Raw genomic sequence first — 27,333 nt, forward strand, 5'->3', positions numbered from 1 at the left:
ATGTTCTTTTGAAATATTGGCTTTAAAATGTGCAAAAGGCTTCCCTGGTGGCCCAGTGGCTAAGAATCCGCCTGCTAATGCAGGGGACATGCGTTCGAGCCCTGGTCCGGGAAGATCCACATGCCATGGAGCAACTAAGCCCGTGCGCCACAACTACTGAGCCTGCGCACCACAACTACTGAGCCCACGTGCCACAACTACCAAAGCCTGCACACCTACAGCCCGTGCTCCACAACAAGAGAAGCCACCACAATGAGAAGCTCACGCACTGCAAGGAAGAGTAGCCCCCGCTCACCGCAACTAGAGAAAGCCCATGTGCAGCAACGAAGACCCAATGCAGCCAAAAGTAAATAAATAAAATGAACTTATTAAAAAAAACAATAAAATAAAATAAAATGTGCAAAGACACACATATAGTAGATGACTATTGATAGAGATTGTCAAAACCTGTAGGGATTACTTAGAACAACTTTATATTAACTTGAAAATTGAGAAGAATGATTTTTACAAATATAGATCACTAAAACTGAATTAAGAAGGATTAGAAATAAGAGAAACATAAATAACTTCAAAACTTTGAAATATTCAACAAGACTGATTGTTTTACAGGGAAATTTCCCACATTTGCAAGGTATTGGCAGTTCTCTTCATTTACAAACTTTTTTCAATACAGAAGATATGAAAACGTGTAATACTGCTATTATATCCCTCATGTTAAGACATCAAAAAAAAGCAGTCTGACTTCTGAAGTTTGAGGCAAAATGGATCATTAAAATACACAATGTGACTGAGTAGATGTTACTCTAGTAATAAATGGTATTTTAATATATGTGGTATTACACAGCCTGCTGTGGTGTGAACAATGAGAACACTGGCCTCCATTATACCAACAGCTTCAGAGAAGCACTTGAAACATTTCAACACTCAGTTACATTGATAGAAATCTACAACACAACATTGTAAATCAACCATACTTCAATAAAATTTAAAACAAAGTAAAATAAAATAAACATACACCCAGCATACAGGATCAGGAAGAAAAGTAATCTGATCGTGTCCATCAACAATGGATATAGAACTTTATATTGATGGTCAAATGTTGAGAGTGTGTTATGGACTTATACACACGACCAAATGTAAAATGGATGGCTAGTGGGAAGCAGCCGCATAGCACAGGGAGATCAGCTCGGTGCTTTGTGACCACCTAGAGGGGTGGGATAGGGAGGGTGGGAGGGAGACGCAAGAGGGAGGGGATATATGTATACGTATAGTTGATTCACTTTGTTATACAGCAGAAACTAACACACCACTGTAAAGCAATTATACTCCAAAAAAATGTTTAAAAAAATGTTAACAAGCATTTCTGTTTAGGTCAGGAATAAATTGAGAATTGATCTCTGAATATCACTTCTACTCAAGAGTATAGTAGAATTTGTAGCCATTACAGCCAGTAGGTCAGAAGCATGGGAGGCCTAGGACTTGTGATTGGCATCTGAAGTGGGGGTAGTGTTGTGCAACTGAGTCCTTAATTCTTTGGAGGCTGTACTTACTCCAAGTAGTTGGTATCAAAATTCAATTGTAGGACATGCAGTTGGTGTCCGAAGAGCTGGAGAATTGCTTGGTGTGGGGAAAACCCCCATATGTTTGTTGTCACAAGTGTTGTAACTGAAACAGCTCACCCTATCACTGATCATTAAAAAAGATCCTACTGGACTTCCCTGGAGGTCCAGTGGTTAAGACTCCACACTTCCATTGCAGGGGGCACGGGTTCAATCCCTGGTCAGGGAACTAAGATCCCACATGCTGCACGGCACAGCAAAAAAACAAACAAAAAAAAATCAAATCAAAATGAATTAAATACTTAAGTGTCAGACCTGAAACTGTAAGACCCCTAGAAGAAAACAGGGGAAAAGCTTCTTGACAACGGCCTGTGGAATAATTTTTTTTTTATTTGACAACAAAGCTAATTAGACAAATGTGACCACATCAAACTAAAAGTTTCTGCACAGCAAAAGAATCAATCAAGAGTGAAAAGGCAGGGACTTCCCTGTTGGCGCAGTGGTTAAGAATACACCTGCCAATGCAGGAGACACGGTTTCGAACCCTGGTCTGGGAAGATCCCACATGTTGCAGAGCAACTAAGCCCATGTGCCACAACTACTGAGCCTGTGTGCCACAACTACTGAAGCCCACACACCTAGAGCTCGTGCTCTGCAACAAGAGAAGCCACCACAATGAGAAGCCCGCGCACCACAACAAAGAGTAGCCCCCGCTCGCCGCAGCTAGAGAAAGCCTGTATGCAGCAACAAAGACCCAACGCAGACAAATAAATAAAATAATTTATTAAAAAAAAAAAAGAGTGAAAAGGCAGGGACTTCCCTGGTGGTCCAGTGGCTAAGACTCCATGCTCCTAATGCAGGGGACCCAGGTTTGATACCTGGTCAAGGAACTAGATCCTGCATGCCACAACTAAAGATCCTGCATGCCACAACTAAAGATCCTACATGCCGCAACTAAGACTGGTGTAGCCAAATAAATAAATAATTAAAAAAAAATAATAAAATTAAAAGAGTGAAAAGGCAATCTACAGAATGGGAGAAAATATTTGCAAACCATATATTTGATAGGGGGTTAATATCCAAAATATGTAAGGAACTCATCTCGATAGCAAACTCCCCCAAATAATCCAGTTAAAAAATGGGCAAAGGACCTAAACAGACATTTCTCAAAAGAAGACATACAAATAGTCAGCAGGTATATGCAGAGATACCCAACATCACTAATCAGGGAAAAGCAAATCAAAGCCACCATGCTATATCATTTCATACTTGTTAGAATGCTTATTATTTATTTTTTTTAATAAATAATTTTATTTATATATTTATTTATTTTTGGCTGCATTGGGTCTTCGTTGTTGCACGCGGGCTCTCTAGTTGCACAGAGCAGGGGCTACTCTTCGTTGTGATGTGCGAGCTTCTCATTGTGGTGGCTTCTCTTGCTGCAGAGCACGGGCTCTAGGTGCACAGGCTTCAGTAGTTGTGGCACACGGGCTCAGTAGTTGTGGCTCGCAGGCTCTAGAGAGCAGGCTCAGTAGTTGTGGTGTATGGGCTTAGCTGCTCCATGGCATGTGGGATCTTCCCGGACCAGGGCTCAAACCCATGTCCCCTGCATTGGCAGGCGGATTCTTAACCACTGCACCACCAGGAAGTCCCTAAGATGATTCTTAGAGAAACAAATGATAACAAATGATGCCAAGGATATTTGAGAAAAGGGAACAGCGGTATAGCCACTACAGAAAACAGTATGGTGGGTTCTCCAAAAATTATAAATAGAACTACCATATGACCCAACAATCCCATTGCTGGTTATATATCCAAAGGAAATAAAATCAGGATCTCATAGAAGTACCAGTACTCCTATGTTCACTGCAGCATTATTCACAATAATCAAACTATAGAAACAAATGAGCATCAACACAAGAATGGACAAAGAAAATGTTTTATAAACATGCAATGCAATCTTATTCAGCCTTAACAAAGAAGGAAATCCTGTCATTGTTCAACAACATGGATAGCCCTGGAGGACTCTATGCTAAGTGAAACAAGACCGATGGAGAAAAATATTGTATGATCTCACTTTTATGTGGAACCTAAAATAGTCAAACTCATAGAATCAGAGTAGCATGTTGGTTGCCAGGGATTAGCGGAGAGGGAAATGGGGAGATGGTGTCCAAAGGGTACAAAGTTTCAGTTATACAAGATAAATAAGTTCTGGAGATCTACGATATGACATACTACCTGTATCTAACAATACTGTACATGGTAGTACTCATGTTAAGTGTTCTTACCTCAAAAAAACTGCCCCTCCCAAACTTATTGCTAGACTCAACTGGTGACACTAGGCAATTCTATCAAATGTATGAAGAATAACAGCATTTGTATATAATTTCTTCCAGAAAATAGACCATGAATACTTTTAAACTCAATTTCTGAGACTACTATTACCATGGTAACAAAAATAAAGGCATTTGAAGAAAGCAATAACTACTAACTAAATCCCACATAAAAAATATGCAAAAATTCTTACAAAATATTAGTGACAGAAATTAGCAATATATAGAAAGAGGGACTGCCCTGGTGGTCCAGTGGCTAAGACTCCAAACTCCCAATTCAGGGGGCCCAGGTTCGATCCCTAGTCAGGGAACTAGATCCCACATGCTGCAACTGAAGATCCCGTGTGCCGCAACTAAGACCTGGTACAGCCAAATAAATAAATATTTCAAACAAACAAACAAACAATATATAGACAGAACTGTACACGATGACCAAAAGGGGTTCACTCCAGGGATGCAAGGCTGTTTTAACATTTAAAAAACAATCAACATAAATCACAGTAGCACCAGATTACAGTGGAAAAATCATAGCATCCTATCAATTGATGCAGAAAAAGCATTCGACGATATTCAACACTCAGTTTAAGCTTTCAGAGAACCAGGAATAGAGGGAAATTTCCTCAACTCAATAAAGAACACCTAAGAAAGCTTACCTTACAACAAACATCATTCTTAATGGTGAAAGACTGAATGCTTCCCCCACAGAGACTGAGGATAAGACAAGGATGTCTGCTCTTACCACTGTCAGTCAACATGCAATTAGAAGTTACAGCCAATGAAATAAGGGAATAAAAGGAAATAGAAGTGATAAAGAACAGAAAGAAGATGTAACAGTGCATCCATCAGCAGGGGGTACCATCGTGGTGGCGGGCTGAACAATCACCTCCCGCCACCAAAGGGCAGCCGCATCCTCACCCCTGTACCCTTCAAGTGTTAAGGATCTTGAGATGAGAGATTATCCTGGATTATCCGATAAACATGGTATAATCGGAAGGGGCTGAATAAGAAGGATGCAGTTGGACTTGGCCACACAGAAGCTGCTACTGTGGTGGAAGCAGGACAGAGATAAAAAGATATTAAGATGGTACCTGGCTGACTCTGACGATGGATGAAGCGGCAAAGCATATACGCAGTCTGCAGAATTTGCAAAGTGCAAGGAGATAAATTCCTCCGTGGAATGTCAGGGTTACAGTTCTGTTAACATACCCATTTTAGATGTCTGACCTGAACTGAAAGAGAATAAATTTTGTTTTAATCCACCTAGTTTGTGGTAATTTCTTACCGCCTGATGAAATAAAATTTATATTTTAAGGCAAAACAAGAAAAAAGTTAACATAAAGTTCTGTTTGGGCCTCCTCCTTCCCAAATGTGCAATGTGCACCTGCATTACACATTAAGCACAGCTCCTCAAAGGTGGGAGTGCCTGCCCGGCCGACCGGAGAGGTCACAGTTTTTTCCCTTTCTTTTGACACTAGCAATTTAACTTCTTACAAGAATAGCGTTCTTTCCCAACTCTGTAGGGGGGTCATGGCGACTTGCTACTCGCGTTGTATGTACTCACCTGGACTACGTATCCTTGGTGAACTTTATGTCAAGTATCAGTATGTCATTCTCAGGCACGATCCTTTGTCTCGAAAATGTGTATGACTGTATCTTGAACTCTAACAGCTGGAACAGTTCTCAGAGCTTTCGGAGAATCTGCTTCCCGGATTATAGCCCTCAATTTGGCGTGCGTAAAATTCCCCTTTTTTTTTTCTTCTTGATAGATAATTGAATTTTCGTCAACAAGCTGCATTAGGAAACTAATGAAATGATATATACAGACAAGTCCAAGTCATCTGCGAATACCTCTAGAATAAGTGAGACTAGTAAGTTCTGAGGATACAAGATCAACATTCAAAAATCTATTGTATTTCTATATAGTAGCAATTAACACATGGAAACAAGTTAAAAATAACATGTCCGATTATTCAAAATGAAAAAAGTAGAAATGTGTTAATCAAACAAAACGTTGACAGGATTTTGATGCTGAAATCTATAAAATACTGGTGAAAGAAACCAAAGATCAGACAAATAAATAGACATACTACAGCCATTTATTGGAAGGCCTAACAGAAATGATGTCAAACGATTGCAAACTGATAGGCAGGCTTAATGCATTTTCCATCAAGATATTTTGTAGGCACAAACAAGATTTTTCTAAAACTTATATGGAAAGGCAAAAGGAACTAGAAGAGCTAAAATATCTGAAGAAGAATAAATTGGTTGGAATCACTCATTCAATTCAAAACTTCTAATAAGATAAAAAGTAATCAAGACTGATTTTGTGGAGTGAGACATACAGAACGATGGAACAAAACAGAGAACCCAGAAATAGCCCCACACAATTACTTGCAACTGAGTTTTGACAAAGGTACCAAGAAAACTGAATGAAGCAAGAATCTGGAAAAAATTACACCATATCAACTGATCTTCCATACTAGGAAAAAAAAAATGAAAGAATCTCCACCAAAACTTCACACCTGTACAAATATTAGCTCAAAATTGGTCATAGCTTTAAACGTGAAATGTAAAACCATACTACTTTAAACTATAAGAGATTTAGAAAAGAAACCATAGGATAACATCCTCAGGATCTATCTATATATCTACCTAAGTTTTAACATATTTTGACTTTTAATTTTATTCTGCAGTATGCAATATTTCAGACTAAACTTGAGACTTAGTTATTCCTCATGTGAATGCTCTGATGTGGATTCTGTTGCAAAAAGTCTTGAAGAAATTTTAAATATTCGTTACTTTTGTAAGGCTTCTTTCCATTATGAATTCTTTGGTGAATCCTGAGGGGACACTGTTGCTTAAAGGCCTTTCCACATTCAGTAAATTTCCCTGGGCTTCCCTGGTGGCGCAGTGGTTGAGAGTCCGCCTGCCGATGCAGGGGACATGGGTTCGTGCCCCGGTCCGGGAAGATCCCACATGCTGCGGAGCGGCTGGGCCCGTGAGCCATGGCCACTGGGCCTGCGCGTCTGGAGCCTGTGCTCCGCAACGGGAGAGGCCACAGCAGTGAGAGGCCCGGGTACCTAAAAAAAAAAAAAAAAATTTCCCTGGTTTCTCTCAGGTATAAATCCTCTCATGACATCAAAGCCATGATGTTTAATAAAAAGCCTTCCCACATTCATTACATTTGTAAAGCTGCTCTCCAGTAGGAATCTTGCGATGTTCTGTAGTTTTGATCTACAGATAAGAGCCTTTATACACACATTACATTCTCGCGGCTTCATCAAAGATGTATATTCTGATGTCTAGTGAGTTGCGAAGTCTGTACAAGTCCTCTGTCCTATATGTTACACTGATGTAATTTCTCTTTAGTGTGGACTCTCTGGTGTCAATCCATGCTTGAACTTGTGTTATTTTGCCACACTCGTTACATCGGTCAGGTTACTCTCTAGCATGAATTCTCCGATGACTTATGAGGCTTGAGTTTTGAGTGAAGACCTTGCCACACTCACTGCATTGGTAAGGTTTCTCTCCAGTGTGGATTTTCTTATGTCTGTTGAAGTTTGAGCAATGAATAAAGGATTTGCCGCACTGATTACATGTGTAAGGTTTCTCTCCGGTATGAATCCGGCGATGACTAGGAAGGCTTGAACTCTGACTGAAGACCTTGCCACACTCATTACACTTGTAAGGTTTCTCTCTGGTATGGGTGACCTGATGATAAGTAAGACTTGAATACACACCAAATGCTTTGCCGCACTCGTTGCATTTGTACGGCTTCTCCCCGGTATGAATTCTCCGATGACTTACGAGGCTTGAGTTCTGAGTGAAGACCTTCCCACACTCACTGCATTTGTAGGGTTTCTCTCCAGTGTGCATGACCTGATGTCGAGTGAGGTGGGAGCTCTGATTAAAGGCTTTGCCACATTTATTACATTTGTAAGGTTTCTCTCCAGTATGAATCCTGCGATGATTAGTGAGGCTTGAACTCTGACTAAAGACTTTGCCACACTCATTACATTTGTACGGTTTCTCTCTGGTATGGACGACCTGATGATAAATAAGACTTGAATACACACTAAAGGCTTTGTCACACTCGCTACACTGGTAGGGTTTCTCTCCGGTATGAATTCTGCGATGACGTAGAAGGTGTGAACTATAACTGAAGCCCTTACCACATTCCTCACACTTGTGATGCTTCCCTCTTGTGTGGATTCTTTGATGTCTAGTGAGATGTGAGCTCTGATTAAAGGCTTTGCCACATACATTACATTTGTAAGGTTTCACACCTGTGTGGATTACCTGATGGTTAGTGAGTTGTGAGCCATGATGAACTGCTTTGTCATACTCATCACATTTGTAAGGTTTTTCCCTAATGTATGCTTTCTGGTCTTCTGTGAGTAATGAAGAATGCCAGAAATCATTCCCATATTCATTAAAAATGTTGGTTTGGACACTCGGAAGAATTCTCTGAAGTACTGACAGTGAGGAACCACTGCTGTTACACTTCTCAACTTGATGATACTCATACAATGGCCCTTCAGTTGGAAACATCTGCAGTTCGGCCAGATGTGACTGAAAGCTTAGTCCGAGCCTGTTTTCAATAGGCTTGTCTCCTTCATCTCTTCTACCATGTTGATCTCTTCTACCAGTGAGATTTTTTTTATGGGTGACAGGCACTCCTCTGTAATTTCTTTTGTCACTTCTCCACTGGTACTCAAAGTCACGCTCATTTTTCTGGATTTCCCTATAGCCATAGTCCTCAGTCTCACAGCTTTCATGTCTTTCCAACAACACTGTTTGCAACACTTCCCCTGTATGACTGTTCTCTTTTGGTGCGGATTCCTCGATCACACATTTAAGAGAGGTATCTACAAGACATAAAGAATCGTATGTCTCCTATTAATTACAGTTTGAAAGAAATATTTCATATTGAAGAACATAATATTGTATCAGAAGTACTACATATTTTGAACAGTTAAGAAATGTTGCAACCATGATCTTCAGTTTTTAGGAACACAGAGGGAATGAGATTCTTTCATAAAGAAAGGCTAGGATTTCCCTGGTGGCGCAGTGGTTACGAAGCCGCCTGCCAATGCAGGGGACACGGTTCGATCCCTGGTCCGGGAAGATCCCACATGCCACAGAGCAACTAAGCCCATGCACCACAACTACTGAGCCTGCATTCTAGAGCCCGCGAGACACAACTACCAAGCCCACGTGCCACAACTACTGAAGCCCACGTGCCTAGAGCCCATGCTCCACAACAAGAGAAGCCACCACAGTGAGAAGCCTGCGCACCGCAACGAATAGCCCCTGCTCACCGCAACTAGAGAAAGCCCACGTGCAGCAACGAAGACCCAATGCAGCCAAAAATGAATAAATTAGGAAAAAAAAAAAGAGAAAGGGTGATTACATGTATTTCAAATTAATTTTAGGGAAGCCTACTTTAAACGATCAATGGCTGAAACACCCATAGCGTACCCATGTTAGCCCTGAAAGAAGGGGTATTTTTGTACCATGACCCCAAAGCACACACCACTTCACAGAAAACATATGGCGGTTTCAGATTTGAAGAGATAAAGATATTACACATATTTACTGCATATCGATTGTGCACCAATAAATGCTAAAGCACGGTACTCTAATGGTAAATAAGCCATAATTTTAACTAATGAGTAATATAAATAAATGGCAATTTAGAAGTGGAAATGAAGTTTAATAAAACAATGTTATAAAAATACAGTCATTCTCTGAATACCAGTTACAAAAGTCGTAGAACTATATTCACTCAGAATGGCCATTCTGCAACACTAACCAGGGATGTGAGTCAGTTATACTGCATAATACCCACCGAAAAGCCATCGTCTATAAATCATAATGAAAATTAGCAAACAGTGATAAAACATGATGGAAAAGAATATGGAAAAGAATGTATATATGTCAGTCACTCTGCTCGACAGCAGTAATTAACATAACATTGTAAATCAACTATACTTCAATGAAAAAAAAGAAAATTAGTAAATAAAACATTCTAGTAAGCTGTGATAAAACCAGGGTATAAGTAATAAGCAACCTCAATTATACGAAACTATTGTTTGTGAAATTCTCAACAAATCCTTCTGAAGACAAAAAAAGCAAGGCTTCTGTTCCAGAACCAACACAAAACGAGAACTGAAATTTACGTTAAGACTACTGACTTTTTGAAAGAGAAAGACAAATACCATGTGATATCACTCATATGTGGAATCTAAAATTCGGCACATGGGACTTCCCTGGCGGTCCAGTGGTTAGGACTCTGTGCTTTCACTGCTGAGGGTGAGGGTTCAGTCGCTGGTGGGGGAACTAAGATCCTGCAAGCCACACGGCAAAAAAAAAAAAAAAAAAAAAAGGCACAAATGAAACAGAAACAGACTCACAGACATAGAGAACAGACATGCGGTTGCCAAGAGGGAGGGTGAGCAGGGGAGATATGGATTGGGAGTTTGGGATTAGCAGATGCAAACTACTATATACAGAATGAACAGACAACGAAGTCCTACTGTACAGCACAGGGAACTATATTCAATATGGTGTGATAAATCATAATGGAAAAGAATATAAAAAAGGATGTATATATAGGTATAACTGAATTTGCTGTACAGCAGAAATTAACACAACGCTGTAAATCAACTATACTTCAATTTTTTTTTTTTTTTTTTCGCCAAGCGGCTTGCGAGATCTTAGTTCCCCGACCAGGGATTGAACCTGGGCCCTCAGCATTGAGAGTGCAGAGTCCTAACCACTGGACCTTCAGGGAATTCCCAACTGTACTTCAATTTTTTAAAAGTTCTTTAAAAAAGACACTGTTAAGGAAATGAAAACACCAGCTACAGACTAGGGGAAAATATGTGCACGATAGATATCTCACCATGGACTTGTGTCCAGGTTATACAAAGAACTCTCAAAACTAAGAAAACAAACAATGTGTTTTGAAAAATAAGCAAGGGAACTATATTCAATAACCTGGGGTAAACCATAATGGAAAATGTAGTGGAATAACTGAGGACATGGAAAGGAGACGTGACCCGTGAGCCCCCCTTGGCAAACCGAGGGCGGGCGAATAAGCCAGGACTGCAGGCGGTCCTGGATACTTTGGGCACTGATCCATGAAATGACCTCAGTATAATCAGAACACAAGGAAACGTCCTTGTGCTACTTTAGTATAATCAGAATGATGGGAACACAAGGAGATGTCCTTGTGTTGCTTATGGCCTCAAGGACGAAGCACGGCATGTCTTCAAGAAAGCCCATTGTTGCTTGTATAATAAGTAAAAGCATATGTTGCTGCTTTGGCATTTCTGGAATGTTAAGAAAACAAGTCTTAAGATGTAAACATAGATAATGCTTAAATAAAAGTCACCACAGCAGGACAGACGGCGCTGTATTGCCTGAGCGAGCAGCAGCCCTCTACTGCTGTGCTTCGGAACAATTCATCTCGTGTGATGAGGCCCCGTCCTAAGAAAACTACAACAGAAAACACTGTGAAAAAGAATGTGTGTGTGTGTGTATATATATATATATATATATATATATATATATATATATATATATAAAAAACTGAATCCACTGAACAGCAGAAATTAACACATTGTAAATCAAGTACACTTCAATTAAAAAAAAGAGAATAAAAAAATGTTAAGAAGCGTAGAGGCTAGGAAGTAGTGGGCATGGGGGCAGTGTGTGTACCTGCCAATCTGTGGGAAGATAAATGCATTCGGACACTTGGGAAAATGTTGACTTGGGAAAAAAGAGAAACTGACTTAGCAAGTAGCATAATGTTGTCCCATTCTTAACTATAGGACATGGGGCAAAAAGGAAGAGATCTAAAAGGGAGGGAGTGCAGGGACTTCCCTGGCGGTCCAGCGGGTAAGAGTCTGCGCTCCCAATGCAGGGGGCCTGGGTTCGATCCCTGGTCAGGGAACTAGATCCCGCATGCATGCCGCAACTAAGGAGCCCACATGCCGCAACTGAGACCCGGCACAGCCATCAATCAGTCAATCAGTGGGAGGGAGTACAATGATGAGGGAAGAAACCAGGTCTAGAAACACAGAGTAGCATAACTGCTGCCCGGGGCTGGGGGTTATGGAAATGGGGAAAGGTTGATAAAAGGGCACACAATTTCCGTCATAAGATGAATAAGGTCTGAACATTTCATGTAAAACGTGATGACTATAGTAGATAATACTATAAAACTGAGATGTGCTACGAGAGTAGAACTTAAGTGTTCTCCCCAAGAAAAAAGAAAAGTATGTGAGGTAACGTATGTTAATTAACTTGATGGGAATCCTTTCACAATGTATATGTATATCAAATCATCGTGCTGTACACTTTAAATATATCACAGTTTTATTTGACAACTATACCTCAATAAAGCTAAACAAACAATTTCAAAAATTCCCCCACTGATTGTCTCCTTCTGAATGCACACAGCGTAGTATAATATGCAGACATCTAGCTCTCTTCCGAGAACTACTGGATCAAAAGCACAGGGGTCGAAAAGAGGGAACTGGATATTTTCACTTTGCCATAAGATTTTATGCATATTTAAGCTCTGGAATCACCCTTGATCATGAAATGGGAAGATCATATGAAGAAAGGACAAGTTCAAAGTCCTCATGCTACATTACGAAGCTTTTCATTTCTGAGTCAACAGGGCTTTGATCTCAGGCAGGCAATGTAGGGGTTCCCAAGAGGCACACAAGGGAAAATGCAAAGATACCCAAGGACAGGTCCCGACTTCTGGAGGGAAGTTATCCTCACCCAGGGAGAGCAGGTTCCCGTAGGTCTCCAACATCACGTCCCTGTACAAGGCCCTCTGAGCAGGGTCCAGGCATTCCCACTCCTCCTGAGAGAATTCTATGGCCACATCCTTGAATGTCAACTGTGTCTGAAATGAAAACACATTTCACCAACAGGCCATGAGGAGAGTCCTTATTTTCACACAAAATGAGAAGAGGAGAGAGAGGGGAAAGGATGGATTGGACTGAAGGGAGTATTGTTACAGATCCACTTACGGTATTTTTGAGCAAGTTATGTGTCCCTAATTTTGGTTTATTACACTTTTCCATAAAAGGATGATAGCCTCTAAATCAGTGTGGACTTCCCATTTTTGTGGACAATACAAGAAACACACACACACAGTCAACACAGGATTATCTGTATAGAAATGTGAGATATGCTCCACACACCAAGTTATATTCAATGTCTAGAGGAACAAGAGCAGGAATGACATCTTCAAAGAAGACAACGTCTATAGTGGCTTTAAAGAAACGGTGATGACAGCAACAGTAATCTCAACAAGTGTTTGAACACTCCTCATGTGCTACGCATTCCTCTCAATACTTTGCATGTACTAACTCATATAATAACGTAATACCAAATTTAAAAATATCTGACCCAGCGATCCCACTACTGGGCATATACCCTGAGAAAACCATAATTCAAAAGGACACATGCACCCCAATGTTCACAGCAGCACTGTTTACAATACCCAAGACATGAAAGCAACCTAAATGTCCATCAACAGAGGAATGGATAAAGAAGATGTGGTACATATATACAATGGGATATTACTCAGCCATAAAAAGAAACGAGATTGGGTCACTTGTAGAGACATGGATGGACCTAGAGACTGTCATACAGCGTGAAGTAAGTCAGAAAGAGAAAAATAAGTATCATATATTAATGTATGTATCTGGAATCTAGAAAAATGGTATAGATGATCTTATTTGCAAAGCAGAAATAGGGACACAGATGTAGAAAATAAATGTATGGATACCAAGGGGGAAAAGGGGGGGAGTGGGAGGAATTGGGAGATTGGGATTAACACATACACACTATTGATACTACTTATAAAATAGATAACTAATGAGAACACACTGTGTAGCACAGGAAACTCTACTTAATGCTCTGTGGTGACCTAAATGGGAAGGAAATCCAAGAAAGAGGGGATATATGTATACGTATAGCTGATTCATTTGCTGTACAGTAGAATCTAACACAACATGGTAAACCAACTCTACTCCAATAAAAATTACTTTAAAAAATTTTTAAAAAATTTGAAAAGAATCTAAAAAAGAGTGGATACATGTATAACCGATTCACTTTTCTACACACCTGAAAGTAACACAACATTGTAACACAATGTTAGAAAGTAACGCAACAAAACAGAAACAGACTCACAGACATAGAAAACAAACTTATGGTTACCAAAGTGGAAATGCGGTGTGGGGGTGGGGATAAATTAGGAGTTTGGGAGTAACATACACACACTACTGCATATAAAATAGATAGCCAACAAGGACCTACTGTACAGCACAGGGAACTCTACTCAACAGTCTGTGATAACCTATATGGGAAAAGAATCTGAAAAACAGTGGCTGTATGTATAACTGATTCACTTTGCTGTACACCTGAAACTAACACAACATTGTAAATCAACTACACTCCAATAAAAATTACTTTTAAAATATATAAATAAGTAAAATTAAAAAAAACATAATAAAAAGATCTGGTCAGGGGTGGGGAGGGATAAATTGGGAGTTTGGGATTGACAATACACACAGTGCTATGTTTAAAATAGATAACCAGGGACTGCCCTGGTGGCGCAGTGGTTGAGAATCCTCCTGCCAATGCAGGGGACATGGGTTCAAGCCCTGGTCCAGGAAGATCCCGCATATCGCGGAGCAACTAAGCCCGTGCACCACAACTACTGAGCCTGCGCTCTAGAGCCTGCGAGTCACAACTACTGAGCCCGCACGCCTAGAGCCCGTGCTCCGCAACAGGAGAGGCCACCACAATGAGAAGCCCGCGCATCGCAACGAAGAGTAGCCCCCACTCGCCGCAACTAGAGAAAAGCCCATGCGCAGCAACAAAGACCCAACGCAGCCAAAAATAAATAAATACATAAATTTAAAAAAATAAAATAAAATAGATAACCAACAAGAACCTACTGTATAGCACAAGCGACCCTGCCCAATACTCTGTAATTACCTAAATGGGAAAAGAATTTGAAAAAGAACAGAGACCTGTGTATGTATAACTGAATCACTTTGTTGTACACCTGAAACTAACACAACATCGTTAATCAACTATACTCCAATATAAAATTTAAAACAATTAAAAAAAAAAAAAAAGATCTGGTCCCTTCCATCTTAAGGCAGAGACAGCTGTGTCACAGACATTCTAAGAAATTTGCCTCAGGTCAAACTGCTAAAGATGGTAGAACAAACATATAAACCCAGGTGTTTAGATTCTGAATTTAAACGTAAAGAATTTAAGTCATATAAAAGCATCAAAGGTACACTGACAGAGGGTTCCCTGAAGAAACTTGAAACAAGTTCAAGGCTAACAACCTAGAATTACATAAAATGTCATCATGCAGACACGCACACACACGCACATACATGTTACTCTTTTTATAACTATTTAACTCATTAATGTCATAGTGTAGAAAAAATTTAATGCAATGAAAAATACTTATGATATAATTTCAACAACTAAATAATATATAACTTATTTATAATTTTTTTGGCCGCGCCATGCAGCTTGTGGGATCTTAGTTCCCCGACCAGGGACTGAACCTGTGCCCCCTGCAGTGGAAGCGTGGAGTCTTAACCACTGGACCGCCAGGGAATTCCCAAACCGAACCTATTCAGAAATAATGATATGTATTTTATAAAAACCATGGGCTTGAGCATCCATGCACTCATGCACACACATATACACACTTAAATTTACTGAAATAAGAGTTGTCTCTTGATGACCACAATGGAGCTTCTTCAAGCTCCACGTCACTGGGTCATCATGAGACAGAATCTAAGTGGAGATGACAGGCCCTGAGGGAAGGCCCCGGGTGGCTATGAATGTACAGGTGTCAGGCAGGATACTTCAGAGTCAGACAAGATCAGTGAGTCCAAAGAAGGGCATTTCAGGAAGGACAGACAGAAGAAACAACTGAGAATATGACTTTACCTGAGAAAGAGCCATTCCAGACTCTTCTTTCTTTCCTCTTCCTCCTCTTCAGGGCTTCTTCCTTAGGCAATATGAGTCTTTCAAGGCGACCCTGAAAGTGGAAAAGATGCTGTTTAACGCTTGCAATCAACACACCCCCTTCCTGAGTCACCACCACACACACAGGGAAGCCCTCAGCATGTGGAACAGACGGTCTTCTGCTGCCCACTGTCCCAGGAGGGATTTGGGGCAATAAACTCCTACACAGAGTCCACCAGGTGAGTTTCCCACACTTTCCTTCAGATCTCGCTCCCCTCCTGGTGAGGCCCTCACGTACCCAGCAGCAGCGGGCACCTCAGCTGGACCCGACGATCCCCTGCAGGTCACAGACCAGCCCTGATCCATCCCCAGGCAGAGCAGAATCCCCTTGCCTCTCCCAGGGGCTAATCTCAGCCTCAGAAAGGGAAGATACAGAGCCCTGGTGCTCAGTGCAGGACACAGATCAGAATCATTGGGGGCACTTTAAAACATTTCTGGGGCTATGCCCCACCCAACTAAATTTGACGAAGACTCTTTGATGGGGGAGGGGTACAAAACACGTATCTGCAAAATGCCTCATCCGTCTAACGTGAAGCCGGGAGGCAAGCCGGGCCCGTCTCCCACCTTCTTTCTGTCTCTTTTCGACCCGTGGTGAATTGCTGTCACCAGGACCCAGCCGTGGAAGGGGATGGGGCAGAAGAAAACACGTCAAGCAAGTGTCATGGACCAGAGGTGCGGGTGAGGGTGTGGCTGGCATGTTAAATGGGAGGGGGCTGGTCAGAGAAGGCTCCACTCAGACGCTGACATCAGACCAAAGACCTGGGGGAGGAAGCATGTTTGCCACCTGCGTCTCCTGAGTCCGATAGTTCTAGGCAGAGAGACACCCCCGTGAGGGCCCTGAGAGTACAAACTTCATCCCTGGAGAGGGAAAGAGGGCTGGGTGGCTGCAGCAGGGTGAGGAGGTGGGCGGGAGGGGAGGTCAGAGAGGCACCGGGGGAAGCTGATGACGAAGGGCCTTGGTCTCCAAGCATTTTTCTCCCATCTCTCAAAAGAATTTTAGAAACTATGTATTGTTTCTCTCACTTTAAGTAAACACCTAATATTTCTTTTATCTTACACATTAAAACACTTACAAATAATGTAATGCATTTACAATGCCGAGATATTCACAGGGTCGCCCTTAACTGAGATGTGGAGGACGGCAGGCGGAACAGGGCTGGGGGAGGTCAAGACCAGTTTTGGACAAATTAAGGTGGAGATTCCTGTTAGATGTCCCCAGCAGAGATGTCGAGGAGACAGCTGGACACAGGATTGAGGGTTTAAGGCAGAAGTCTGGATGGAGACGATAAACTGCGAGACATGTAGGTGGTATTGAAAGCCATATGATGAGATGATGAGGAAAGGCAGCGGGTATAGACAGAGAAGTGGTTCCAGGACTCAGCCTTGGGATGCACCCACATTCAGAGACCAGGGAGGTCAGGAATTCAGCAGAGGGAGCTAAGAAGCGAACAGGGAGGGGAGAAGAAAATAAAACAAATAGGTAGATAGGCTTATAAAGGTTAGTGGGACGTCCTCAAAACCATGGAAAGAAAGTGTTTCAAGGAAGAGGGAGTGAGGACCTGTGCCCCCTGCTGCTGACAGGAAAAGCAAATGTGCACAGGAAGTTAAATACTGGACTTAGAAACGAGGTCATGCACTGCTGGTGGGAATGTAAATTGGTGCAGCTACCATAGAAAACAGTACCGAGGTTTCTCAAAAACTAAAAATAGAGTTGTCATATGACCCAGCAATCCCACTTCTGGGCATATATCCAGACAAAACCACAGGTCAAAAAGATCCATGCACCCCTATGTTTACAGCAGTATTATTCACAGTAAGCAAGACATGAAAACAACCTAAGTGTTCACTGACAGATGAATGGATAAAGAAGATGTGGTGTGTACAGACACACACACACACACACACACACACACACACACACACACACACAGGAATACTACTCAGCCATAAAAAAGAATGAAATAATGCCATTTGCAGTAACAGGGATGGACCTAGAGACTGTCATGCTGAGTGAGGTAAGTCAGAGAAAGACAACATATGATATCACTTATATGTGGGATCTAAAATATGACACAAGGGGCTTCCCTGGTGGGGCAGTGATTAAGAATCCACCTGCCAATGCAGGGGACATGGGTTCGATCCCTGGTCTGGGAAGATCCCACGTGCCGTGGAGCAAATAAGCCCGCGCACCACAGCTACCGAGCCTGTGTTCTAGAGCCCGCAAGCCACAACAACTGAGCCCGCGCGCCTAAAGCCTGTGCCCTGCAACAAGAGAAGCCACTGCAATGAGAAGCCCGCGCACTGCGACGAAGAGTAGCCCCCGCTCGCCGCAACCAGAGAAAGCCCGCGCGCTGAAACACCCAATGCAGCCAAAAATAAATAAAATAAATAATTTATAAATAAATAAAATATGACACAAACTTACCTACGAAACAGAAACAGAATCATGGACACGGAGAACAGACTGGTGATTGCCAAGGGGAACTATATTCAATATCCTGTATTAAACCCTAACAGAAAAGAACATGAAAAAGTATATATATATATATACACATACATATATATATATAAATGAATCACTTTGCTCTACAGCAGAAATTAAAACAACATTGTAAATCAATTACACTTCAATAAAATAAATTTTAAAAAAAAAGAAATGAGGAGGTCATCAGTGACTCTGAAAAAGAAAGTGTCAGTGACATGGAGGATGTGAAAGCTTAATTGGATAAGGTTCAAGTGAAGAACTGAAGAATATAAACAAGTTTTTAGGGCCTTGTGCTCTGAAATGGAGCACAGAAAAGGGGTACTTACTAGAGAGGGAAATGTAGTTAATAGAGAATGTCTTGTTTTAAAGATGGAAGAAAGGAGTGAATAAAAAATTTGGGGAGCGTGTTTAAGATAGACAATACCACCATTACAAATGACCAAGACATTGGGGTTAACATATACACACTACTATGTCTAAAATAGATGCCCAACAAGGACGTGCTGTACAGCACAGGGAACTCTGCTCACTATCTTGTACAAGATAGTGAGCAGAGTTATTCTTTTCTATAACAGAAAAGAATCTGAAAGAGAATATATATATATGAATAACTGAATCACTTTGCTGTACACCTGAAACTAACACAACATTGTAAATCAACTATACATCAATTAAAAACCACAAACAAAAACAATACAAAAACGACAACAACAAACGACCAAAGCAATTGCTGAGACAGGCAAGTCGAAGATGCAGTGGAGGAAGGATGCCATACTGTCTGGAGACTGCGTGGGGCTGGCAACTGGGGCACGCCTGCCAGGTCAGACACACAGCAAGCGCTACCTGTACGCCCTCTGGCGTGGCCTTCATTCTGGGGGCCTGGTTAGCCTTCATCACAAGTGAGGGGGGAGCTGAGCAGGAGGGTGGTCAAGTTGAGAGTCCTTCACTCAAATCACTCTCCTCCCTCTCGAAAGGTGGCAAGGGCAAGTTCCACCAGGATCGCAGTGAGCTGATCCACAGGTGGTTGCCACAGGAGAGGAGAGATGCATGTTAGCTAAGAAAGAGGCTATCCTCGGCAGAAAGAGAAGAGGCCTCCTGGCTGCCCAGACTCCTCAATGGAGGAAGGGTCCTGGTGTGTAAATTCTCACTTTGCTATGACATTGGCTTAAATGGTCACAGCCCCCAATCCAAGCATCTTGGGATTGTGCAAACTGAGGGTTGAACAGCAGGAAGTGTGTGTTTCTGAACAGAACATTAGAGAGGAAGGTGGAAGGCCTGAAGGGAGGGGACACAGGAGAGGCACAAACAGACAAACCGTGTTTCCAATCTCAGGTCACTCACCTGCGGAAGCATCACCTTCGCTGTTCTAGAGAAGAGAGCAGAGAGAGAGGGAGAAGGGTGTGCTGGGGGCAAGTGTGTTGGTCGGAAAGAAGATACCCTTTCTCTGAATATGAACCCACCAGCTCACCCTGTTCTATACTAGTCACTGCTGAAGAGAGGGTCCCCCAGTGAGGATGAACAGAGCTTCCCCTTCTCCAATTCCTGAGTCTCCCTGCCACTATCAGGGCTGTCGCCCCCGAAAGCCAGCATTCCCCATCCTCTCCCCAGCTGCCTACCCAGGACCTCGTGCTCCTCCTTGCTGAAGATATATCCCTGTTGCAAAGTGAGTTTGGAACATCTGGCCTCTCTGCTCCCCCAGGTGCACTGTGGCTCTGCGTGGGTGGGTGGGTGACCAGTAGAGAGTAATCCCCACTGGCCTAGCAGCAAGGAAGCTAGGCTGTATGTTTTCAAGGAGAGCGTGACCTAGACCTAGAGATTCTCATACTAAGTGAAGTAAAGCCAGACAGAGAAAGACAAATATATCGGTTATATGTGGAATCTGAAAAAAAAGAAATCGATTATATGCGGAATCTAAAAAAAAAAAGAAAAATATACAAATGAACTGATTTACCAAACAAATAGACCCACAAAGAAAACAAACTTATGGTTACTGAAAGGGAGAGGACGGGGAGGGATAAATTAGGAGTTTGGGATTAAAATATTCACTACTGCATATAAAACAGATGACCAATAAGGACCCACTATATAGTACAGGGAACTATACTCTATATTTTGTAGTAACCTATAAGGGAAAAGAATCTGAAAAAGTATGTATATATTCTATGTATATATGTACAAAACTGAATCACTGTGCTGTATACCTGAAACTAACACAACTATAAATCAACTATAGTTCAAAAAAAACAAAACAAAAAGAGTCCCAAGGATGAGCCTTTCTGCTGCAGGTGTTTCGCTGGGGTGTCGTTGCCCTCTGATTTTTCACAGATCTTTCCCTACATCGTGGCCCCCTTGTAAGCTCTCTTACAGTGTTTTGCCTACTGACTCCCAGTAAGTTCTCCCTAATGAAAAACGTCTGCCAGCTGAGCTGTTCCCCTTCTGGAATCAGACGCTCTTACAAACTCCCATGGGGTCTCACAGCCTCCCCAGATACTCCGTGACGAACCCCGCTCCTGCTATGAAATCCCAGAAGCCCCAATAACTCATGAATTCACAACGGAATAACACATAGAGAGACACCCAAGGACCCACTGAAACAAGACATCATGTTTTCATTCATGATGACTCCACCCCAAACACTGGCACGACCAAAATCTACCAAAAAAGAGATGTCTACAGGGATGCACATGCCCCACTGAGACGCCAGCATCTTTCAGAAACACTCCGAATTCTCACGTGAGTCTCCCAAAATGCGTGGGAAACCTTTTAGCCTTGTGACTCAAAATAACCCCAGATACCAAAGGTACCCCCCAAATATGCTCTGAGACGTTCCCTATAAATCCTCTGGGTTGGGCAGTGATTCCTGCAAACCCCATGGAAGTCACCATGTGGAGTGGGTGCTGGGGGGCACCCGCTAGATCCAGCCCCTCAGGACCAAGGCACCCATCCTCCTGCACCCACAGCTCCCTATGGGCTCAGCTCAGGCCTTGGTTCTAACGTTGCAGGATATCGTTTCTCTCGGCCGAATTCCACTTCCGTCATTCCTCAAGTGTGCCCATGAGTTTCCCCGTTAAACCCACATATGCAAATCTCAGTCTTGGCATCTGTGTCCCGGGGAACCTGACTTAAGACAGCGGCACCCCAAAACGCAGCCCCGTAACTACCCATTAACCCATTACCACGTGCTCTTTGCAGATCTTAGACTCCCTTGCCAACGCTTCCACGCACCCCTTTAATCCCGCAGACACACTTGGGACAGATGCATACACTATTCACTGGGCTGATCTAGAGGCCCGCTCTAGCTTCCACGGCCCTTCTGGAGATGCCTACGGGCTCCCCTCTGCGTCCCCCCTTTTCTACTCCGCCTCCACACGAGCAAACTGGACTAAAAGTCACAGGGACCTCTGGGCACAGACAGTGCAGTGCTACATGAAAACCGCAAACAGAAGGACACTGGGCCTTCAGTGTGGAGGCCAAGAAGTGAGCCCTGTTGGGAACACCTGCCTGCAACCGGGGACAACACGCATTCCGGTTGAAAAACAACTGAGGGAATTCCCTGGTGGTCCAGTGGTTAGGGCTCCGAGCTCTCACTGCCGAGGGCCCGGGTTCAATGCCTGGTCGGTCGGGAACTAAGATCCCACAAGCCGAGGGGTGTGACCAAAAAAAAGAAAAAAAACCAAACCCACAGCTGAAAATTGGCTGTAGTGAGTTCAGTGAGGACATCACAGGGAGAGAGAGAAGCCCCAGATCTCTTCGAAGAGGCTACCATTGTCTCGCCTTCTCCCACTCACAGCAACTTACAAGAGTCCCTACCTATTAAGTGGGTGCCTCTTTCATGCCCCCTTAGGTTCCTGACCTTCTCCCCACCCTTGTTGAAGGGAAATTAGGGTCCCTGACTCTGAGAAGGTGACCTGGTGGAAGGCAAAGCTCCTGCCCAAGACGGTAACTGGTCCCTGGTGACACGCAGTCTGGAAGACCTGGGGGTTAAAGTAAGACAATGACACAGCAGGCCGAACATGGGGACACCTCAGCACACTGGGTGAGGACACCAGGTACTCAGGGATTTGCTCCTTTTTGAGTAAAATAAGGAACCACAGGAGGTTTAGATTAACTGGTGTTGAAATTTCCAGAAGCAAAATGGCACCCATCCCCATCCCTGCCTCTTGATCTATGCTGAGGAGTACTCAGCCCAACCCACAGCCCTAGCGTCGAAGCCCAACCCCAATGTAAGAGGCGGCAGCTGTTCTGTAAGCAAGATAGTCTCTGTGCCCTCCAATGGAGAGGAAATGGGAATGACTGAAAATAATCAACAGAGAAGAGCATTTCTGATATGAGTGACTGGTCTGGAGACAATAAAACCAGCGTTAATGTGACAGATACTGACTGGTGAAGGGAACCTTACATGAATGGCCTGGAGGGGTGGCAACACATCTCTAAGCCTCGACCTAAAGGAGGAGAAACGGCCAGAGCCAGGACGATTCAGGGTGAGAGCAGGGACTTAAGACAGAAAAGGTTTTGGTGTCTGGGACGGAGAAACAGCAAATGTGACTGGGGCAGAGGGAACCATGAGAACAGGGTCAGCTCCCAGGATGAGGCTGGAGACACTGGCAGGGCCCTGAGGATGACACAGGGCTGAGCAGCCACAGGGAGGAGTCGGGATTTTGTGCTGAGGATGAGGAGAGCTAACGGAGGATTCAATGCCAGGTAGTGGCACGATTTACCCACAGACTTACCCCTGACAACCCTAAGGCAGGGATAAGCCCGCTACAGATGGGCTTGCTGTCTGAGCCCACGCCCCTGCTTCCAGCCTTCCCCCCTCCGCCCTCGTTCTGGAGGATTAGGACCCATTAAAAGAATTCTCATGGCAACTGGGCACTCCATCCAAGAACTGCCACATGCAGACACACACTGAATCTTACTAACCGTTTCAGGGGTTGGTATCACTCAGATTCAGAGTTGCTGCTTTAGCCCATCATCTCCTCATTGAGGTGGGCTCACTGGGCCCCGGAGAGGGGGTCATTTCATCAGGTTACCCTGAGAAGGTCTGAGCTGAGTGAGCAGAACCAGACGGAACTGCATTCTGAAAAGGTGGCCTGGAGGGGCCAGTGGGCAGAGTTGAGCCTTATCGACCCCCCCTAAAAATTCCGGGACTGGGCTTCCCTGGTGGCGCAGTGGTCGAGAATCCACCTGCCGATGCAGGGGACACGGGTTTGAGCCCTGGTCTGGGAGGATTCCACATGCCGCGGAGCAACTGGGCCCGTGAGCCACAACTGCTGAGCCTGCGCGTCTGGAGCCTGTGCTTCGCAACAGGAGAGGCCGCAACAGTGAGAGGCCCACGCACCGCAATGAAGAGTGGCCCCCGCTCGCCGCAACTAGAGAAAGCCCTCACTCAGAAACGAAGACCCTACACAGCCAAAAATAAATAAATAAATAAATAAAACAAAAAAAACCTTTCTTTCCCCCACCCCCCGCCATAGCACTTTGACCTTTAAAAAAAAAAAAAAAAAATCCGGGACTTCCCTGGCGGTCCAGTGGTTAAGACTTCACCTTCCAACGCAGGGGGTGCAGGTTCGATCCCTAGTCGGGGAGTTGGGATCTCACATGCCTCGCAGCCAAAAAAACAAATCATAAAACAGAACCAATATTGTAACAAATTCAATAGACTTTAAAAATGGTCCACATCCAAAAATCTTAAAAAAAAAAAAAATTCCAGTACCATCTTTCACATGCCTGAGCAAAGGAAACTTCTATTTCAAGGTTTGATCACATTGATCTCAAGCAATGAACTCCTCTTTTCCAGAAAAATCACAGTAAAACATGTACAAAATACATAATTCTGAACATAGCAATTGCTGCTGACAGCACTGCTAGAGGGTCACCTACAGAAATAAGCTCTGAGCAAATTTCTCCATCATGAACTGCTGGGCTCTGCTGGAAGAAGGTTCCAGGTCAATTCCGACCATCCTTCAACATTTGCAGAGAGTGGACAAGAGGGACTTGAGGGAAACATCTACTTGGTAGCTCACAGCTCACTATTTTAATAGGTCACATAAAAATTTAAAAAATGGAATTTTATAGTAGCAGGTTAAACTAGGTTTAGACTGTTAAGACAAAAGGTCACTGACATCCTTACCAAAGTATACATGGGAAAAAACTAAATTTATTTACTAGAGTCCAAAGAATGTTTCTAACAAAGAGCAGAGAGCCTGCAGGCCTCAGTCTGTACTGGACACAATTTAAAAGGGAAATAGCATAAAAATTGAAGAAAAAGAAAATCTAATGAATTACGTAGTCAAATGTTTTTTTAATGAAAATATGTCATACTTTGAAAAGAATGCCATGAGCTGCTATAGAAGGCTGCCAGAGCTTATGTCAGAAGTTAAAAATTATTTATAGAAAAGTGTAAACTGAATAAACGAAGGTTTCTTTCAAGCTTCAAAAAAAGCAATGTATTAACTGTAAAGGAATTAGGAAGAAAAAAGTAAATCCATTATGAAAAACAGCACTTTTAGCGTTCCTTTAAAAAGGCACCATGGGGACTTCCCTGGTGTTCTAGTGGTTAAGACTCCACGCTTCCAATGCGGGGGGCACGGGTTCGATCCCCAGGTGGGGAAATAATATCCCACATGCTGTGTGGTGCGGCCAAAAATAAATAAATTAAATTAAAGCTTTAAAAAATAAAATAAAAAGGCACCATGTAGGGAATTCCTTGGCAGTCCAGTGGTTAGGACTCTGCGCTTTCACTGCAGGCGACATGGGTTTGATCCCTGGTCGGGGAACTAAGATCCCGAAAGCTGCGAGGTGCAGCCAAAAACAAAGGGCACCACATAGTGACAGTCATTTCTTGCCCTCCTTCTCATCTCCCTGACCCTCTACCCCATGCTGGGAAAAGGGAAGCGGCTGACCCACAACCGAGTCAAATCACTGCTCCGTCAATTGCAAATGGAAGTTATCTTCTGATACAAATAATAACAAAATGCACAAGCCTTTTAGAAAGGAGTTTTGCAAATGTCATTTTCATGCATATTTTAACCACGTTTTCAATGCATTATATTAGAAGTCACAAATAAATATATCTCGCCACTTCATCACCCACATCCGTCAACTCTGGCTCCCTCTCTTCACAGCCCCCTGTTTCCCTCTCTCATTATTTCTGTTGGCTGTTCTGTGTTTCCCTCTTAGGTTTCTGCTCATTTTGGTCTCCTCCCCTGTCCTGCCGTTTCTCCCCTTCTCTGTCTTTTCCTCCTCTCACACCGGTTCTACTCCATTCTGGCAACTTGTTTCCCCTCTTGTTGCTCTTTCTGCCCAGTCTCCCTGGATAGTCTCAAATCTTCATGTATTTCTGCCTCTTTCTTTTCCCCCATCGTTGCTCTCTGTTACGTTCGCTCTTTTCCAGTTACACCCGACACGTCCCCACCCTCTGGCACCCCCGGCTTGCTCTGCTCCTCTTGTCTCCCGTTGCCCCTTCTTTCTGTACCAGCTCAAAGTTGCTGTCTGCCCAACTCTTTTATCCTTTTTCCCCACTCTGGGTAAAATGCCCCACATTCCCCTTTATTATCCACGCTCTTCTTGCTGATCAAGGGCCTCCTTTCCCTATTTGCTCCCCTTCATCTCCCTGGAGGACCCTCCACACACACTCTAAATAATCTGTATCTTCTTTTCTCCCCCTGCTACTTTCTCAGCTTATTCTTTCACTCTGTGAAACAGAATAAGGAAAACCTCAGCAATCTGGAGGCTTTAAGGGAAAGCCCTCAGGCACTAGAAGTCAATTACAAAGGCCAACAGGAAGACATCAACTACAGATCTCAAACAAGAATTATTCTCAAAAAAAAAGAAAAAAAAGAATTATTCTCCTTGCTGCCGCAACAAACCCAGCCAATGGGAAACGCCTTGCCAACTCCAAACTCTCTGCTTCCCTTCAAGGGACTTTTGTTCAAAACAACCACTCCCAACTTCCTCCTTTTCCTCTATAAAGCAACGTTCCTCTCCTTGACTTGTTGGACTTGCCTATGGTGTTTTGCTACCGTCTGCCTGTCATGTATTGCAATTCCTTAATAAACCCATTCTGCTGGTAAAATAATTGGCTGTTCTATTTTTTAGGGCAGTAACTCTGTCTCTTGGCAAGCTCATCCATCTATCCTTCACTTTGCCATCTATTTACGGCTCTTCCTCATTCTTCTCATTTTCCTCATGCTCTCGGTGGGTCTGTGCCTCATTCACCCAGGAATGGGCTGCGTGGATGAAGAATGTCTCCTGCCATACCACTAAACAAAGGACGCTGCAGCCATCAAGCCAAGAGCCACTGCAGCCACCCCGACTGTACTCCCTAAGGGGATTCAGGGTGGACAAAAGCAGGATGCCAGCCCTAGATAGCTAACGTGCGTACCAAAGGAATGATTTCAGTGGGCCCAGACTCGCATCTTCCCATACACAGAAAAGCACTAAATTCATTAACTGGAGATGTCTGGTTTTCTTAAATTAACTAATCTCTTGATGTTCTAACTACCTGGTTTTTGTTGCAAAACTCCTATATACCCTGGCTCCTCCCTTACCTCTTGGGAGCGGTCCCTCAGAGCCATCTGAGAGGCTGTCTTCTGGGCTTAAGTCCTCAGATCTGTCTGCCAAATAAAACATAATTCTCAACTTCTAGGTGGTGGTGGTTTTTTTTTTTTTCAGTCAACAGATGGGATTAGATGCCCGCCTATTAATTCCACATTAATAGAGCACATTATCCAGTGGGGTAGAATTCGGGACAGAAAAACTCTGGGTGACTCAAGAAAGGCCCTTTCTTAGCCTCTTCCCCCAACTTAAGGTGAGTAGAGGCGGTGACCAACAAGAGGAGGCCTGGGGAGCGTAAAGACCCGGCGAG

The 27,333-nt window shown here is 43.2% G+C and overlaps 1 protein-coding gene and 1 non-coding gene across 2 annotated transcripts; both read right to left on the minus strand.

Moving 5' to 3' along the window:
* Positions 1 to 7,330: 7,330 nt before the first annotated feature.
* Positions 7,331 to 15,919, minus strand: LOC136140751 (zinc finger protein 665-like). The gene is made up of 3 exons (XM_065898928.1): positions 15,905 to 15,919; positions 12,692 to 12,818; positions 7,331 to 8,760 (listed from the first exon to the last, which is right to left on the minus strand). Exons 1-3 carry the CDS (start codon positions 15,917 to 15,919, stop codon positions 7,331 to 7,333), a joined length of 1,572 nt encoding a protein of 523 aa, XP_065755000.1.
* On the minus strand, positions 10,616 to 10,688 carry TRNAE-CUC (transfer RNA glutamic acid (anticodon CUC)). Its single transcript has one exon. It is a non-coding gene; the product is annotated as a tRNA-Glu (tRNA).
* Positions 15,920 to 27,333: the final 11,414 nt, after the last annotated feature.

The sequence above is a fragment of the Phocoena phocoena genome, chromosome 20 (genome assembly GCF_963924675.1).
Source record: "Phocoena phocoena chromosome 20, mPhoPho1.1, whole genome shotgun sequence".
In the NCBI taxonomy this organism is placed as follows: domain Eukaryota; kingdom Metazoa; phylum Chordata; class Mammalia; order Artiodactyla; family Phocoenidae; genus Phocoena; species Phocoena phocoena.